This window comes from Oryctolagus cuniculus, chromosome 17, assembly GCF_051225735.1.
Source record: "Oryctolagus cuniculus isolate XC-2025 breed Fujian yellow rabbit chromosome 17, ASM5122573v1, whole genome shotgun sequence".
In the NCBI taxonomy this organism is placed as follows: Eukaryota; Metazoa; Chordata; class Mammalia; order Lagomorpha; family Leporidae; genus Oryctolagus; species Oryctolagus cuniculus.
This window is the reverse complement of record NC_142883.1, coordinates 42,190,243-42,206,470: the sequence shown is the minus strand read 5'-3', so window position 1 is coordinate 42,206,470 and position 16,228 is coordinate 42,190,243. Positions and strand designations below refer to the sequence as shown.

General features: G+C 45.3%; 1 protein-coding gene across 1 annotated transcript in view; it reads right to left on the bottom strand.

Moving 5' to 3' along the window:
- UTP6 (UTP6 small subunit processome component) overlaps nt 1–16,228 on the bottom strand; it is a 40,426-nt gene that overhangs the window by 11,681 nt on the left and 12,517 nt on the right. The window contains exons 7-13 of the mRNA XM_051825453.3: nt 14,961–15,079; nt 12,002–12,082; nt 10,203–10,284; nt 9,321–9,402; nt 7,641–7,825; nt 4,599–4,678; nt 3,801–3,878 (exon numbers count right to left, since the gene is read on the bottom strand). Of these exons, the coding sequence (XP_051681413.2) occupies nt 3,801–3,878; nt 4,599–4,678; nt 7,641–7,825; nt 9,321–9,402; nt 10,203–10,284; nt 12,002–12,082; nt 14,961–15,079 (707 nt within the window). The remainder of the gene's footprint in view (nt 1–3,800; nt 3,879–4,598; nt 4,679–7,640; nt 7,826–9,320; nt 9,403–10,202; nt 10,285–12,001; nt 12,083–14,960; nt 15,080–16,228) is intronic.

Here is a 16,228-nt window from a genome sequence, read left to right as displayed (position 1 = left end):
AAACACCTTCAGTATCTCATGAATGCCCTCAACAACTCTATGATTTAACAAGAACAAAGATCACTACCACTACTCTTTTTTATGTGTTTTAAAAGATTTATTTTAGGGGTCAGCGCCATGGTGTAATAGGTAATGCCACCACCTGTGGTGCTGGTATCCCATATGGATGCCAGTTAGATTCCCAGGTGCTCCACTTCCACTCCAGCTCTCTATTATGGTGTAAGAAGGCAGTAAAAGATGTCTTGAGTGCTTGGGCCCCTGAACCTATGTGAGAAACATGGAAGAAGCTTCAGTCTCCTAGCTTCAGATGAGCCCAACTCCAGGTTTTGTGGTCATTTGTAGAGTAAACCAGTGGATGGAAAACCTCTCTCTTTGCCTCTGCCTCTCTGAAACTCTGCCTTTCAAATAAATAAATAAAACACTTATTTTATTTATTTGAAAGGTAGGGTGGGGGGGGGGGGGAGACAAAGATCTTCCATCTGTTGTTCACTCCCAAAATGTCCACAATGGCTATTGCTGGGCAGGCTGAAGCCAGGAGTCGGGAGCTTCTTCCAGGTCTCCCACGTGTGTGCAGGGGCCGAAGCACTTGGGCCATCCCCTGATGCTTTCCCAGGAACATTAGTAGGGAGTTGGAATTAGAAGTGGAGCCACCGGGAGTTGAACTGGAACCCATATGAGATGCCCGCGTCACAGGCAGCAGCATAACCCACTATGCCAAAAGGCTGGCACCACTATCACTATTTTAAAATCAAACAAACTCAGAGCCGGCGCCGTGGCTCAATAGGCTAATCCTCCACCTTGCGGCGCCGGCACACCGGGTTCTAGTCCCGGTTGGGGCGCCGGATTCTGTCCTGGTTGCCCCTCTTCCAGGCCAGCTCTCTGCTATGGCCAGGGAGTGCAGTGGAGGATGGCCCAGGTGCTTGGGCCCTGCACCCCATGGGAGACCAGGAAAAGCACCTGGATCCTGGCTCCTGCCAGGATCAGCGCGGTGCGCCGGCTGCAGCGGCGGCCATTGGAGGGTGAACCAGCGGCAAAAAGGAAGACCTTTCTCTCTCTGTCTCTCTCTCTCACTGTCCACTCTGCCTATCAAAAAAAAAAAAAAAAAAAAAAAAAAAATCAAACAAACTCAGAAAAGTGGTTTGCCCAAGTCACCAAATTATTAAGTAGCAAATTCTAACTGTGCATTGCTATTCTGGTCCCTAGCGAACTTTACCCATAAAACAAGATACAGATGGCTTACTGTGCCTCTTTCCAGAAAGTCAGTTTCTGAACACAGACACATGTCTCATCTGTCTTTACTCTACCAGTGGTTAATCTGGGCTGGGCCTGGCTCAGGAAAAGGATAGTCAAAACAGATGGATGGGGCCCAGCACTGTGACTCAGTGGGTTAAAGTCCCACACCGTGGTATAGAAGGTTAAGTGGCCATTTGCAATGCCATCATTCCATATGGGCCCTGGTTTGAGTCCCGGTTGCTCCACTTTTTAAAAAAAAAAAAGATTTATTTATTCATTTGAAAGAGTTACACACAGAGAGAAGGAGAGGCAGAGAAAGAGGTCTTCCGTCCACTGGTTCACTCCCCAACTGGCTGCAATGGCTGGAGTTGCGCTGATCCAAAGCCAGGAGCCAGGAGCTTCTTCCAGGTCTCCCATGTGGGTTCAGGGACCCAAGGACTTGGGCCATCTTCTACTGCTTTCCCAGGCCACAGCTGAGAGCTGGATCGGAAGTGGAGCAGCCGGGACTTGAACTGGCACCCATATGGGATGCTGACACTGCAGGCTACAACTTTACCTGCTACGCCACAGCGCCAGCCCCTGGGAATGCAGCAAAGGATGGTTGAAGTGCTTGGGACCCTGCCCATGTGGGAAACCTAGAAGAAGTTCCTGACTCCTGACTTCAGTCTGGATCAATCCTGGCTACTGCAGCAATTTGAGGAGTGAACCGGCAGATGGAAGAACTCTCTAATTCTTTCAAATTGGTTGGGGGGAAGAATGGGAAGACAGAAAAAAACCCAACTCAGAGTCTCTGTTCCAGTGTTTTCCACATTATGATATTCCTTGCTATGGGGAAAAAGGCACACTAATCCACTGTTGGTGGGAATGCAAATTGGTAAAGCCACAATGAAAGACAGTTTGGAGAGTCCTCAGAAACCTAAATATAGCCCTACCACACAACCCAGCCATCCCACTCTTCGGAATCTACCCAAGGGAAATTAAATTGGCAAATAGAAGAGCTATCTGCACCTCAATGTTTATTGCACCTTAATTCACAATATCTAAGACATGGAATCAACCTAAATGCCCATCAACAGAAGACTGAATAAAGAAATTATGGGATATGTACTCTATAGAATACTACACAGCGGTAAAAAAAAAAAAAAAAAAAAAAAAAAAAATCCTGATCTGTGACAACTGAGCACCTAAAGGAAACCTGTAGAAGTGCAACTGACACTATGATAAACAATGACTTGATCAGCCCTTGTCCTGACTGTTGACAGCTTACTATTTCATTCTTTTCAGTATTTTTTTTCCTACTTAATACCATTGGCTGAACTCTTTAATTAACACACAATTATTCTTAGGTGTTTAAATTTAACTGAAAATTGATCCCTGTTAAAAATAAGAGTGGGAATAAAACAGGAAGGAGACGTACAGTTTAGCACACGCTCACTCAGACTTACCTCTAATGGTAGAGTTAGAAATGTGCCATGGGACTCCAAATCCCATTAAGTTGGCATGTACCAATGACATCTTACTAGTTAAAGTGATCAGTTTAAGTTCATAATGGATCATAAAGACAGGATTAAATGTCAAAGGGATCACATAAATAAGACCAGTGTCTGCTAATAATAACTGATAGAATTAAAAAGGAGAGAATGACCCAACATGGGAAGCAGGATACACAGCAGACTCATAGAATGGCAAATCCCCTAAACAGTACTCTGGTCTCAGAATCAGCCCTTAGGCATTCAATCCGGCTAAAAAGCCCATGAAAGTTTCTCAGGCTTGGAAAGCCAAGACACTGTGGCAAATAATGACCTAAATAAAAGATCTCTGTGAGTGAGATGCCAGTGGAAAGAACAGGCCATCAAAGAAGATACCTTTCTCTGATGGGAAGAGAGAACTTCTACTTTGATTATGGCCTTGTCTAAATAAAGTCGGAGTTTGTGAACTTAAGAGGCTTCCATAGCCTTGGCAGCTCATGATAAGAGCCTCAGGTAATTACTGACATCATAAATAAGAGAGTGTCAATTGTTAAATCAACAACAGGAGTCACTGTGCACTTACTTCCCATATAGGATCTCTGTCCTTAATGTGTTGTACTATGCAAATTAATGGTATAACTAGTACTCAAACAGTACTTTATACTTTGTGTTTCTGTGTGGGTGCAGTCTGTTGAAATCTTTACTTAGTATATACTGACTTGATCTCCTGTATATAAAGATAATTGAAAATGAATCTTGAAGAATGGGATGGGTGAGGGAGTAGAAGATGGGATGGTTTGTGGGTGGGAGGGAGGTTATAGGGGGAAAAAACCACTATAATCAGAAAGTTGTACTTTTGAAATTTGTATTTATTAAATAAAAGTTTTTAAAAAAATTGATATTCCTCGCTTCACTAGTACAGATTTCAAGTTTAGCATATACTGAGTACTGACAGCCCAAAGTAAACACTCTTTACATACGGATCTTCTGAGTGGGCCTATTCATATAAGTATATATATTTCAAATGTGTAAGACTGTCAAAAAACAACTGGAATAAAGTGCTGTAACTGGCAGTGAATGTGCTCCCCACGTCCTTACCCACTGCTTGTACTGGGATTCTGACAGCAGCTTCAGTCCATGTGCCTTCCTGAACGCAATCATGGTTCTTTCCAGCCTCTGCAAACAGAAAAATCCTTCAGTCCATTTTAAGGATACCAACAGGAGTGACATGCCTCCGACACCAACAAAAGCAGTTCTGCATATTTCTGAGAATTTGGTGAAGAGACTGAGTTGCTGCCGTTTGTTGATTTCACTTTTGACTGCCCGAGCAGGTCAGGTGTATGGGGTACAGGCTGTAAGCAGACAGCTGCTTCCAACCTGGAGGGCCCTTAGGCATAAACTAAACCCAGACCTTCAGAACAGCAGTCACCCACAAGAGAAAGACGGGGGCTAGGCGGAAAGTTCTCAGGAGCTGTCCCAAACCCTTCCTTCAGAAAGAAAATCCTGGGACCGGCACTGTGGCATAACTGGTAAAGCCACCGCCTGCAGTGCCAGCATCCCATACGAGTGCCAGTTTAAGTCCTGGCTGCTCCTCTTCCAAACCAGCTCCCTGCTAATGTGCCTGGGAAAGCAGCAAAGGATGGCCCAAGTGCTTGGGCCCCTGCACCCATGTGGGAAACCCGGAAGAAGCTCCTGGCTCCAGGCTTCAGTCAGCACAGCTCCAGCTGTTGTGGCCGTCTGGGGAGAAAATCAGCAGATAGAAGACTGACTGACCTCTGTCTCTGTCTCTCTCTCTGCCTCTCTGTAACTCTACCTTTCAAATAAATAAATAAATATTAAAAAAAAAAAAAGTCACTTGCTAGTGAGCCACTATAACCATGTAACTTAAGTCCTTACCTTCCCTCTGAGAAATTCACTGTTTGTCTTCTTAGAAAATCTTTCCAAGCAAAAGTTGATGTAACACTTCCACATGGGCCCTGGAATAGTGACAAAGATCACCGTAATCAGACCAATTCAATAAGCACCGTGCATCTTCACTTCAAAGAGAAAACCCTGATGAAGAAGTTTAAAGAAGCCTGGGAGCTGGCACTGTGGCACAGAAGGTTAAGCTGCCACCTGCAGCGCCATCATCCCATATGGGTCAGTTCAAGTCCTGGCTGCTCCACTTCCAATCCAGCTCCCTGATAATGTGCCTGGGAAAGCAGCAGAAGATGGCCCAAGTCCTTGGATCCCTGCAGCCATGTGGGAGACCTGGAGGAAGCTCCTGGCTCCTGGCTTTGGCCTGCCCAGCCCCAGCTTTTGTGGCCCTTTGAGGAGTGAACCAGTGGATGGAAGATATCCCTGTGTTGCTCGCTCTACCTCTACCTTTCAAATAAATAAAATAAACCTTTAAAAAAAAAAAAAAAAAAAAAAAAAAAGGCCGGCGCCGTGGCTCAATAGGCTAATCCTCCACCTGGCAGCGCCGGCACACCGGGTTCTAGTCACGGTCAGGGTGCCGGATTCTGTCCCGGTTGCCTCTCTTCCAGGCCAGCTCTCTGCTGTGGCCAGGAAGTGCAGTGGAGGATGGCCCAAGTGCTTGGGCCCTGTACCCCATGGGAGACCAGGAGAAGCACCTGGTTCCTGGCTTCGGATCAGCGCGGTGCGCTGGCCTCAGCACGCCAGCCATGGCGGCCATTGGAGGGTGAACCAACGGCAAAAGGAAGATCTTTCTGTCTCTCTCTCACTATCCACTCTGTCAAAAAAAAAAAAAAGGAAGAAGCCAGACAGCAAGAATAGTACTCTGATTACAGGAAAACATTTCAAATATTAGAGAAAAAATATTGAAAGATGGCATAAATAAAAATTCAAAAGCCTTACTCAGGCTCTCTATCCTGTTGTCTTTATTTACCAGTATTAGTAATTTTAAAAAATGAAATTCCTATCAAAGAATAATTAAGAGGGGCCGGCGCTGTGGCGCAGCGGGTTAACGCTCTGGCCTGAAGCACTGGCATCCCATAGTCCTGGCTGCTCCATTCCAATCCAGCTCTCTGCTATGGTCTGGGAAAGCAGTGGAAGATGGCCCAAGGACTTGGGCCCCTGCATCGTGTTGGAGACCTGGAAGAAGCTCCTGGCTTCAGATCGACACAGCTCCAGCTTTTGTAGCCAACTGGAGAGTGAACCATCAGATAGAAGACCTCTTTCTCTCTCTCTGCCTCTGCTCTGTGTATCTCTGACTTTAAAATAAATAGAAATCTGGCCAGCGCCACAGCTCAATAGGCTAATCCTCCCCCTTGCGGCGCCGGCACACCAGGTTCTAGTCCCAGTTGGGGCGCCAGATTCTGTGCCGGTTGCCCCTCTTCCAGGCCAGCTCTCTGCTATGGCACGGGAGGGCAGTGGAGGATGGCCCAAGTGCTTGGGCCCTGCACCCGCATGGGAGACCAGGAGAAGCACCTGGCTCCTGGCTTCGGATCAGCCCGATGCGCCAGCCGCAGTGCGCCGGCTGCGGCGGCCATTGGAGGGTGAACCAAAGGCAAAAGGAAGACCTTTCTCTCTCTCTCTCTCACTGTCCACTCCGCCTGTCTAAATAAATAAATAAATAAATAGAAAGAAAGAAATCTTTAAATAAAAATAAAATAAGCAGGCCGGCGCCGCGGCTCACTAGGCTAATCCTCCGCCTGCAGCGCCCGCACCCCAGGTTCTAGTCCCGGTTGGGGCGCCAGTTCTCTCCCGGTTGCCCCTCTTCCAGTCCAGCTCTCTGTTGTGGCCCCGGAGTGCAGTGGAGGATGGCCCAAGGGCTTGGGCCCTGCACCTGCACGGGAGTCCAGGAAGAAGCACCTGGCTCCTGGCTTCGGATCGGCGCAGTGCGCCGGAGGTAGCGGCCATATAGGGAGTGAACCAATGGAAAGGAAAACCTTTCTGTCTGTTCTCTCTCTCTCACTGTCTAACTCTGCCTGTCAAAAAGAAAACAAAATAAAGTAAAATAAAATAAAATAAGCAAAGCATGGGGTTGCTATCATGGCATAGTGGCCCTGTGGCTTTGGCCCCTGCAACCTGTCAAAAAAAAATAGTTAAGAAATAATAAAGGTCAGTGTTGTGCTGCAGCAGGTTAAACTGCCACCTGCAGCACCTGCATCCCATGCCAGAGCTAAGGGTGCTCTACTTCTGACCCAGCTTGCTGCAAATGTACCTGGAAAGGCTGCAGATTATAGCCCACGTACTTTGGTCCCTGTTGCCTAATGTGGCAGAACCAGATGGGAGCTCCTGGCTCCAGATCTGGCCTGGCCCAGCCCCGGCTGTTGTGGCCTTCTGGGGAATAAATCAATGGATAGAAGCTCTCTCTGTTCTCCCTTTATCTTTGCCGCTTTTTAAAATAAAATCTTTTGCCGGCAACACAGCTCACTAGGCTAATCCTCTGCCTGCGGCGCCAGTACCCTGGGTTCTAGTACCAGTTGGGGCACTGGATTCTGTCCTGGTTGCCCCTCTTCCAGGCCAGCTCTCTGCTGTGGCCCGGGAGTGCAGTAGAGGATGGCCCAAGTGCTTGGGCCCTGCACCCACATGGGAGACCAGAAGGAAGCACCTGGCTCCTAGCTTCAGATCAGCACAGCGCACCAGCCACAGCAGCCATTTGGGGGGTGAACCAATGGAAGGAAGACCTTTCTCTCTGTCTCTCTCACTGTCTAACTCTGCCTGTCAAAAAATAAATAAATAAATAAATCTTTTAAAAATAATAATAGCTTTCGGCATTATCATTTCCCAAAAATAAATACCATTATTATTGACGAAGGTCATAAATGCTCCAATTTTCACCATCGTGGGAAGAACAAGCTGGAAAAGGCAGGCATGCTGAGAACTGTACTACACAAACATTTCTGATGCTGATTTGGGTAATAGGAAGGGGAGCTTCAGTTTCACATTCATAGAGGCCATTACTCTAACACCACACCATGGTTTGCAGCTCACCCGTAGGCAAAGTCTTCACGGCCTCCTCATACACTGCACTGCACCTGTCTTCCCGCCGGCACACCTCCAGCACTTTGGCTGACTTCGTTGTAGGTTGCTCTTCTCCTGGTTTTGACGCGATCTCTAATTCTCGCCGTGCCACATAATCCCAAGTGAGAGGGTCATCTGTGTGTCGAGTCTGAAGGCTGAAAAATAGTTTATTTGCATCTATGACAAGAGACTTAACACACAATAATATCAACCACAGAAAGAGCTCCATATAGGACACCCTCATAATAACTGCATTTCTCAATATGCTCTCCAGAATCTCCTTACTCACTCCATAAATTTGGTTGGGGTGGGGGGAGGGGGAATGTATGGCAGAGCAGTTAGACACTGATTGAGAAGCCCACATCCCTATGCCAGTGCCTGGGTTCATGTCTGGGCTTCACTCCCAATTCCAGCTTTCTACTGATGCACACCCTGGAGGCATCAGGTTAACGGTTCAGTTGGGTTCCTGCTGCCCACATGGGAGAACTGGAATTCGGTTCCAGGCTCCTGGCTTCAGCCTGCCCCAGTCTCTGCCACTGCAGGCATTTGGGGGACAAACCAGCGGAGGGCAGCTCCCTCTGTCTCTCTCTAATAAATAGCTTTAAAAAATTGTAAAAAATAAACTGAATCTAGTCAATGGAACAAAGTCACCATTCACTTAAAGAATTCCAGAACATGTCAGGCATCACTCACAAATGTGAACTTTGAAGTCAGCTCTCAAAATCAAGTCAGCAGCTCACCATGACAACACAAGCCTCAATGAACTCCAGAGAAGCTTATGATGCTCAGACTAAATTTGCTGTAATAGAGACAGAGGAAAAAGCACAACCTAATCCCTACCAAAACCTTGAAGATATCCAAAATGATACAAGTCTATTTAATCTCTTTTGTGAGCGGAACTACCTAAGAATGAAGTTCCCACAAGGTACATTGCAAGTAATTCTTAAACAATATAATCAGACAGCAAAGATTAGAATTATCTACAGTATTCAAGTATTAACACCTATGAATACAACTCTCATTTTATTGGAGAAAGGCACACAAGCAAAGTACCATATTAATATTTATTTAAGCATTAGGATGTATTTATTATTGAATAAATACAAAGGAAATAAGCCAAAGAACATCGCCAGAAACATTAAATATACCATAAACACATGATCTTAAAGTTAGCTTTCCTATCAAGGACTTTGTGTGATATCTTCATTCCACCCCTCTAAATATACTTCTTTAAAACGTTATCACATTGGGCCAGCACTGTGGCACAGTGGCTAACGCTGCTGCCTGTAATACCAGCAGGCCATGTGGGCACCGGTTCAAGTCCCGTCTGCTCCACTTCTGATCCAGCTCTCTGCTACTAATGTGCCTAGGACAGGAGCAAAGAATGGCCCAAGTGCTTGGGCCCCTGCACCTACGTGGAAGACCTAGAGAAGTGCCTGGCTCCGGGTTCCTGGTTTTCGACCAGCCCAAATCTAGACATTGCAGTTATTTGGGGAATGAATCAGCAGATGGAAGATCTCCCTCTGACTCTTTCTCTCTCTGTCTCCCTCTCTAACTCTGCCTTTCAAATAAATCTAAAAATAAAAAAAAAAAAAGTACCTTATCACAGATCAGCAAGAGAAACAGTCACCTTTCCACTATTTTACTTACTCATCATAAATTTCTTTTTGTAGGTCTTTGGCAAAGTCAAATAGCTGTGCAATTGAAAGTAATGACACATGAAATTCTGCACCTAGAATTTAAAAAATAGGTGAGGAAAGGTTCATTATCAGTAAAAAAAACTGCTCTAAAAATACAAACTTCTTTTTCTTGTTTTTGAAAAATGCAGAAATAGAACAAAATACGAAAGAAAAGTTCCTCACAGTCCTACTCAACAAGCAAAGCCATATTTGAGTATTTGTAAGCACTTCTAATTTTCATTCTAGACTTATGAAAGGCACAAGGAAATGGAATAAATTATCTTTTTTTCTGACTCCCAATATGAGTAAAGTACTCAGTGAAAACTTACTGAAATGTTCAATAAAAATCTGGGACAAGGGGCTGGCATTGTGGCATAGTGGGTAAAGTTGCCACCTGCAGTGCCACCATCCCATTTGGGCGCCAGTTCAGATGCCGACTGCTCCAATTCCAATCCAGCTCCTTGTTAGTGAGCCTGGGGAAGCAGCAGAAGATGGTCCAAGCCTTTAGGCCTCTGCACCCACGTGGGAGACCCAGAAGAAGGTCTTGGTTCCTGGCTTCAGATTAGCCCAGCTCCAGATATTACAGTCATTTGGGGAGTGAATTAGTGGATGGAAGAACTCTCTCTCTCTCTGCCTCTGCCTCTCTGTAGCTTTGCCTTTCACATAAATAAATAAATCTTAAAAAAAAAAAATCTAAGAGAAAAAAACCTTTTCTGAAAGAAACAGAACATTATGTGTACGATCAGTTTTATAATCATCCTACTGGAAAGTTTCAAAATTAGCAAAGGTTTTTTTCATTGTAAAGAGAATATTAAACTTTCTTACCACAAATAAATGTCCAATAGACACCTACCTTTAATTATGCTTACAGAATTTTTGTAGATGATCCGTGCCAACTCGCCCTTAAGGATTTCTTGAGGATAATCAAGATTCCTCTAAAGAGAGTGATATAAAACGTAACCATAGCACTACTGAGTAGAGAAAGCACCATGATGAAAATTAACATTCCTTGATTACCTGTACCACATAAGCTCTATGTCTGGCCCAGCCCTCTTACTTGTAAACCATGCAGCTTAAACAAGATCACTCATCTTCCTGCTCTTTTCACTCAGGATGCTGGAGTGTTGGCAAGATCGCATGCCTTAAAGTCTCACTCCGTTTAGACCAGAATAGGTCAAGTGCTACATGCCTTGTTTAACCTTTTGTGTTAAGATTTTACTTGGATAAAAAAGGTCTGAGTTGGAAACCAAATTAACAAGAAGATAACAAAGTTCCTTTTTCAGCCTAATGTTCTAAACCTTTCTTTCAAATTATTCTGCCATGGAGCAAGCATTGTGGTACAAGTTAAGCTTCTACTTACAATGCTGGCATCCTATATGAATGCCAGTTCAAGTCCTAGCTGCTCCACTTCCAATCCAGCTCCCTACTAATGTTATTGGGAAAGCAGCAGAAGATGGCTCAACCCCTTGGGCCTCTGCCACACACACCGAAGAACTATATGTAGTTCTGAACTCCTGGGTTTGGCCTGACCCAGTCACAATCATTGCAGCCATTTAGAGAGTGAATGAGCAAACAGAAATCTTTCATTCTCTCTCTCTCTAACTCTGCCCTTTACACAAATAAATAAATCTTTTTTAAAAATTATTCTGGGGACCAGTATTGTGGTGTTGTAAGTAAAGCTCCCTCCTGAGACACCAGTACACCCTTATAAGGGGCCGGTTCATGTTCTGGCTGCTCCAATTTCAATCCAGCTCCCTGCTAATGGCTTAGGATAAGCAGAAGATAATAGCCCAAGTGCTTGGGCTTCTTGTACCCACATGGGAGACCTGCAAGATCCTGGTTAAGGCCTGGCTCAGCCTTAGCCACTGCAGCCACTTGGGGAGTGAACCAGAGGATGGAAGATCTCTCTCTGTCTCCTTCTCTGCATAATTCTGACTTTGAAATAAATAAATAAATCTTTGGAAGAAAAATTCTGCCATGTAAATAATTATATAAAAAGGAAAAGAAAGAAGTCTAGGAACTACACATTTCATCTTTCTGAAGCTCCTTGAACCCATATATAAAAGTGCTATTCCACAGTATTTGGTTATTTCCTCAATAATAATTTTGAGGACCACTTCAGGTAGTCCAAATACCTGTTGTTGTTTTTTTGTATTTTATTTATGCATTTGAAAGGCATAGTTACAGAGAGACAGACAGACACAGAAAACCTTCTATCTGCTGGTTCACTCCCCAAATGGCCGCAACAACTGGGGCTCAGCCAGGCGCAACACCGGAACATGGAACTCTACCTGGGATTCCCACGTGGGCCATCTTCCACTGCTTTCCTAAGCACATTGGCACAGAGCTGGCTAAGAAGTGGAGCAGTCGGGCCTCAAACTAGCGCCTATATGGGATGCCGGCATTGCAAGCAGCAGCTTTACCAGCTTATGCCACAATGCCAGCCCCCATCAAATACCTATTTTCAAATATAAAATGTTACTCTTATTACTAGGCCCATTAAACTAAATCAACTCTGGACTTACTTAAAATTTCAAAATGTGACATTAAAGTGAAAAGAAAAATAATATATTCCAAAGATTTTTCTCTTACTCCTGTACAGGCTTAAAAGACTACATAATATTAGCAACTGACAACACAGTAGGATCTTACCAGATCATCCATGTCAGCTTTTTCAAGTTCTTGCTTTTCTTTCCTCAGTTTCTCAGCATGCATTAACTCCATCCTAAAGTACTGCAGAAGGAAAACAATGACATGAAAATCCTTGAAACCTTTTTTTTTTAAAGATTTATGTATTATTTATTTCAAAGTCGAGTTACAATCAGAGGAACAGACAGAAAGAGATCTATCATCCGCTAGTTCACTCCCCAGATGGCCACAACTGCCAGAGCTGGGCCACACCGAAGCCAGGAGCCAGGAGCTTCTTCCAGGTCTCCCACGTGGGTTCAGGGGCCCAAGGACCTGGGCCATCTTCTACTGCTTTCCCAGGCCATAGCAGAGAGCTGGATCAGAAGAGAAGCTCCAGGACTAGAACCGGCACCCATATAGGATGCCAGCACTTCAGGCCAGGGCTTTAACCCACTGCGCCATAGTGCCAGCCCCTAAGATGCCACTTTTTATCCTTAAGTATCATATCTAGGAAAGTCTGGGGGGCAGAGAGTATTATATTTTGTTAAAAAAGTATGTGACACAAGGACCAACATTGTGGTGCACCAGGTTAAGCCACTGCTTGCAATGCCAAAATCCCATATTCAAGTTCTAGTTGAAGTCCCAGCTATTCAGGGCCCAAATGACCACAACAGCTGGGGCTGGGCCAGGCCAAAGCTAGGAGCCAGAACTCCATCTGGATCTCCCCCATCAGCAGCAGAGGCCCAGGTACTTAGGTCATCTCCCATTGCCTTCTCTAACACATAAGCAGGAAGCTGAGTAGCCGGGACTTGAACCAGCACTCTCTCTCTCCCTCTCTTTAACTACCTTTCAAATACATTTTTAAAAAATTTTTAGCAGCATTAGATTTATTGAACATGCTTCAGGGGAGGAGCGAGCAATCAGGACAGCTAGGGTTTAGCTGCTACTGCTGCATGCTACAGGGGAGCAGCATGACAAGCAGGATAGCTACAAGCTGACAACTGTTAAAATAAATAGTAAAAATGGGGGAAGGGCAGCGTTGTGGCATAGCAGGTAAAGCCTCCTCCTGTGACGCTGGCATCCATATGGGAACCGGTTCGAGTCCCAGCTGCTCCACTTCTATCTAGCCACCTGCTGATGCACCTGGGAAAACAGTGGAAGATGGCCCAGGTGTAGACCTCGAAGAAGGTCCTGGCTCCTCCGGCCACTGCAGCCATTTGGGAAGTGAAGCAGTGGACAGAAGATCTATTGGTGTCTCTGTGGTGTGTGTGTGTGTGTGTGTGCGTGTGTCTCTCTCTCTTTTTGTTCTCTTTGTAACTCTTTCAAACAAATAAATAAATCTTAAAAAAAAAAAAAAAAAAAGAGAGGAGGAGGAATGAGTCCCTCAAGAGAGGAAGAAAGCCCTAAAAGTATATCCATCTTTTAAAAAAATTTATTTATTTATTTGAGAGGCAGAGTTACAGACAGAGAACAGGAGTGACAGAGGGATAGGTCTTCCATCCGCTGATTCACTCCTCAAATAGCCACAATGGTTGGAGCTGGGCCTATCTTAAGCCAGGAGCTTCTTCCGGGTCTCCCATGTGGGTGCAGTTGCCAAAACTTGAGCCATCTTCCTTCCACTGCTTTCCCAGGCCATTAGCAGGTAGCTGGATAGGAAATGGAGCAGCTGGGATTCAAACTTGTAACCACATGAGATGCTGGCGCCACAGGCGGAGGCTTAACCTACTACACCACAGTGCTGGCTCAAGTGTATCCATCTTAAGAAATAAAATATAGCCAGCATTATGGTGTAGTGGCCTAAGCCTCCAGCTGCAATGCCTGCATCCCATCCGTGTGCCGGTTCCAGTGTGTGGGCCCCTGTACACGCGTGGGAGACCCAAAAGAAGCTCCTGGCTCCTGGCTTCAGACAGGCCCACCTCCAGCCATTGCAGCCAACTGGGGAGTGAACCAGTGGATGGAAGATCTCTCTCTCTCTCTCTCTCTCTCTCCCTCCCTCCTTCCCTCCCTCCCTCCCTCCCTCTCTTTGCCTCTGCCTTTCAAATAAAATAATAAACCTAAAAAAAAAAAAAAAGAGCAATGTGGAGAAAAAGGAAATCCAGAAGAAGACAGAAAGGAGGGAGGGAAATCAATTTAAAAAATAAGAACAAAGGAAAAAGAGGCTGAAATGGACCACTCAACTAAAAGAAGTTATGGTCCAATCCCCATACCTCCAAACCACAGCAGGCAGGTAAGGGTTCCAACTTCTCATGAATCAAGAAGTTGCACAGTTTCAACAAAAAAAAGATGTTTCTCCTCACCCCTCCACCCCCACCACAATTATCCTTAGCCTGCATAATCTGAAGTCTTTCAGATTTAGTTAGTTAGTTATTTGAGAGGCAGAGACAGATCTTCCATCTGTTGGTTCACTCCCCAAAAGGTCATATGCTGAGCTGGGCCAGGCCAAAATCAGGAGTTGGAACTCCAACTAGGCCTCCGATGTGGATGGCAGGAGCTAAATGACTTGGGTCATCTTCCGCTACTTTCCCAAGCACATCAGCAGGGAGAGAGATTGGAAACAGAGCATTCAGGACTCAAACTGGGACTCCAATATGGAATGCCAATATCCCAAGTGGGCAGCTTAACTTACTCTGCCACAACACTGGCCCCTGAAGTGTTTCCAGACTTAATGAAAAACATATGGGATGAGTGTCTAGCCGAGCAGTTAAAATGCCCACATCCCACATCGGACAGCCTGGGTTCAATTCCTGACTCCAGCTTCTTAGTAATGCAGACCCCGAGAGGCAGTGGTAATGACTTAAGTAACTGGGTTCCTGACATCCACGTGTTTTCACCTGGTTTGAATTCTGGTGCCTGGCTTCAGTACTGGTCATTGTAGGTATTTGGATGGGAGCACTCTCTCTCTCTGCCTCTCAAATTCAAGAAAGTACATCTCCAGGGGATCAAAGCAAGACATCGCTCTTTCACCTGGTGCGCACACACTCACTTCTTGATAAAGTTTCGGGCACTCTGGATGAAAACGTAGAGCCCGAAGAAATAGCTGTCTTGCACTTTCTGAAGATAAACGGTCTTCCATTTCCCACTTGGCTGCCATAATCCACAAAGCTATAAATGAAAAATCAGACTTTATATCAATAAATTAAACAAGAAAAGACAATGTCCCAAGTTCAAATACTCAAAAGAATTTTTAAATAATTTTACCAAAGGGAAAGGAAGAAAACAAAGTTTCCAATAACCAAGTTTTGCTGCTTTATCTAAAATTAGAATATTATGGGGCCAGCATTGTGGCATAACAGGTAAAAACTGCCTCCTGCAACAACAGCATCCCATATAGGCACCAGTTTGAGACCCGCTGCTCTACTTCCAATCCAACTCCTCGCTAAGGAGCCTGGGAAAGTAACAGAGCATGGTCCAAACGCTTGGGCCCCTGCTACCCACTTGAGAGACCTGGAAGAAGCTCCTGGCTTCAGACTGGCCCAGCCCTAGCCATTACAGCCATCTGGATATTGAATCAAGAGGGTGGAAGATAGCTCTCGCTCTTTCTCTCTCTCACCCCCCTCCCACCCACCCACCCACTAACTCTGTCTTTCAAATAAAATCAATCCCAAATAAATAAATAAAATTAGAATATTCCAGGGTCAGTGTTGTGCTACAGCAGCTTAAGCTGCTACCTGCAACACAGGCATCCCATGTCAGAGTGCTGGTTTCAAGTCCCTGCTGCTCCACTTCCTATCTGCCTCCCTCCTACTATGCCTAGGAAAGCATCAGAAGATGGGCCCCACTGATTAGGCCCTTGCCACTATGGCCTGGGAAGTCAGTGGAAGATGGCCCAAGTACTTGAGCCCCTGCACCCACGTGGGAGACCCGGAAGAAGCTTCCGGCTTCGGAATAGCACAATTCTGGCCAGGCCACCTGGAGAGTGAACCAGAGGATGAACGACCCCGACCCCATCTCTCTCTACCTCCGCCTCTCTGTAACTCTGCCTTTCAAATAAATAAATAAATCTTTAAAAAACAAAAACAAGAAAGAAAATTCTAAAAGAAACAGGTAAACACTAACACAAGACCTACTGCATTTCATCAACATCAGTGGTCATGTACAATTTTTTAAAAAAGATTTTAACTTTTTAAAAAGAAATAATAGGGGCTGGTGCTGTGGTGGAGCGGGTTAATGCCCTGGCCTGAGGCACCGGCATCCCATATAGGCGCCAGTTCGAGACCTGGCTGCTCCACTTGCAATCCAGCTCTCTGCTAT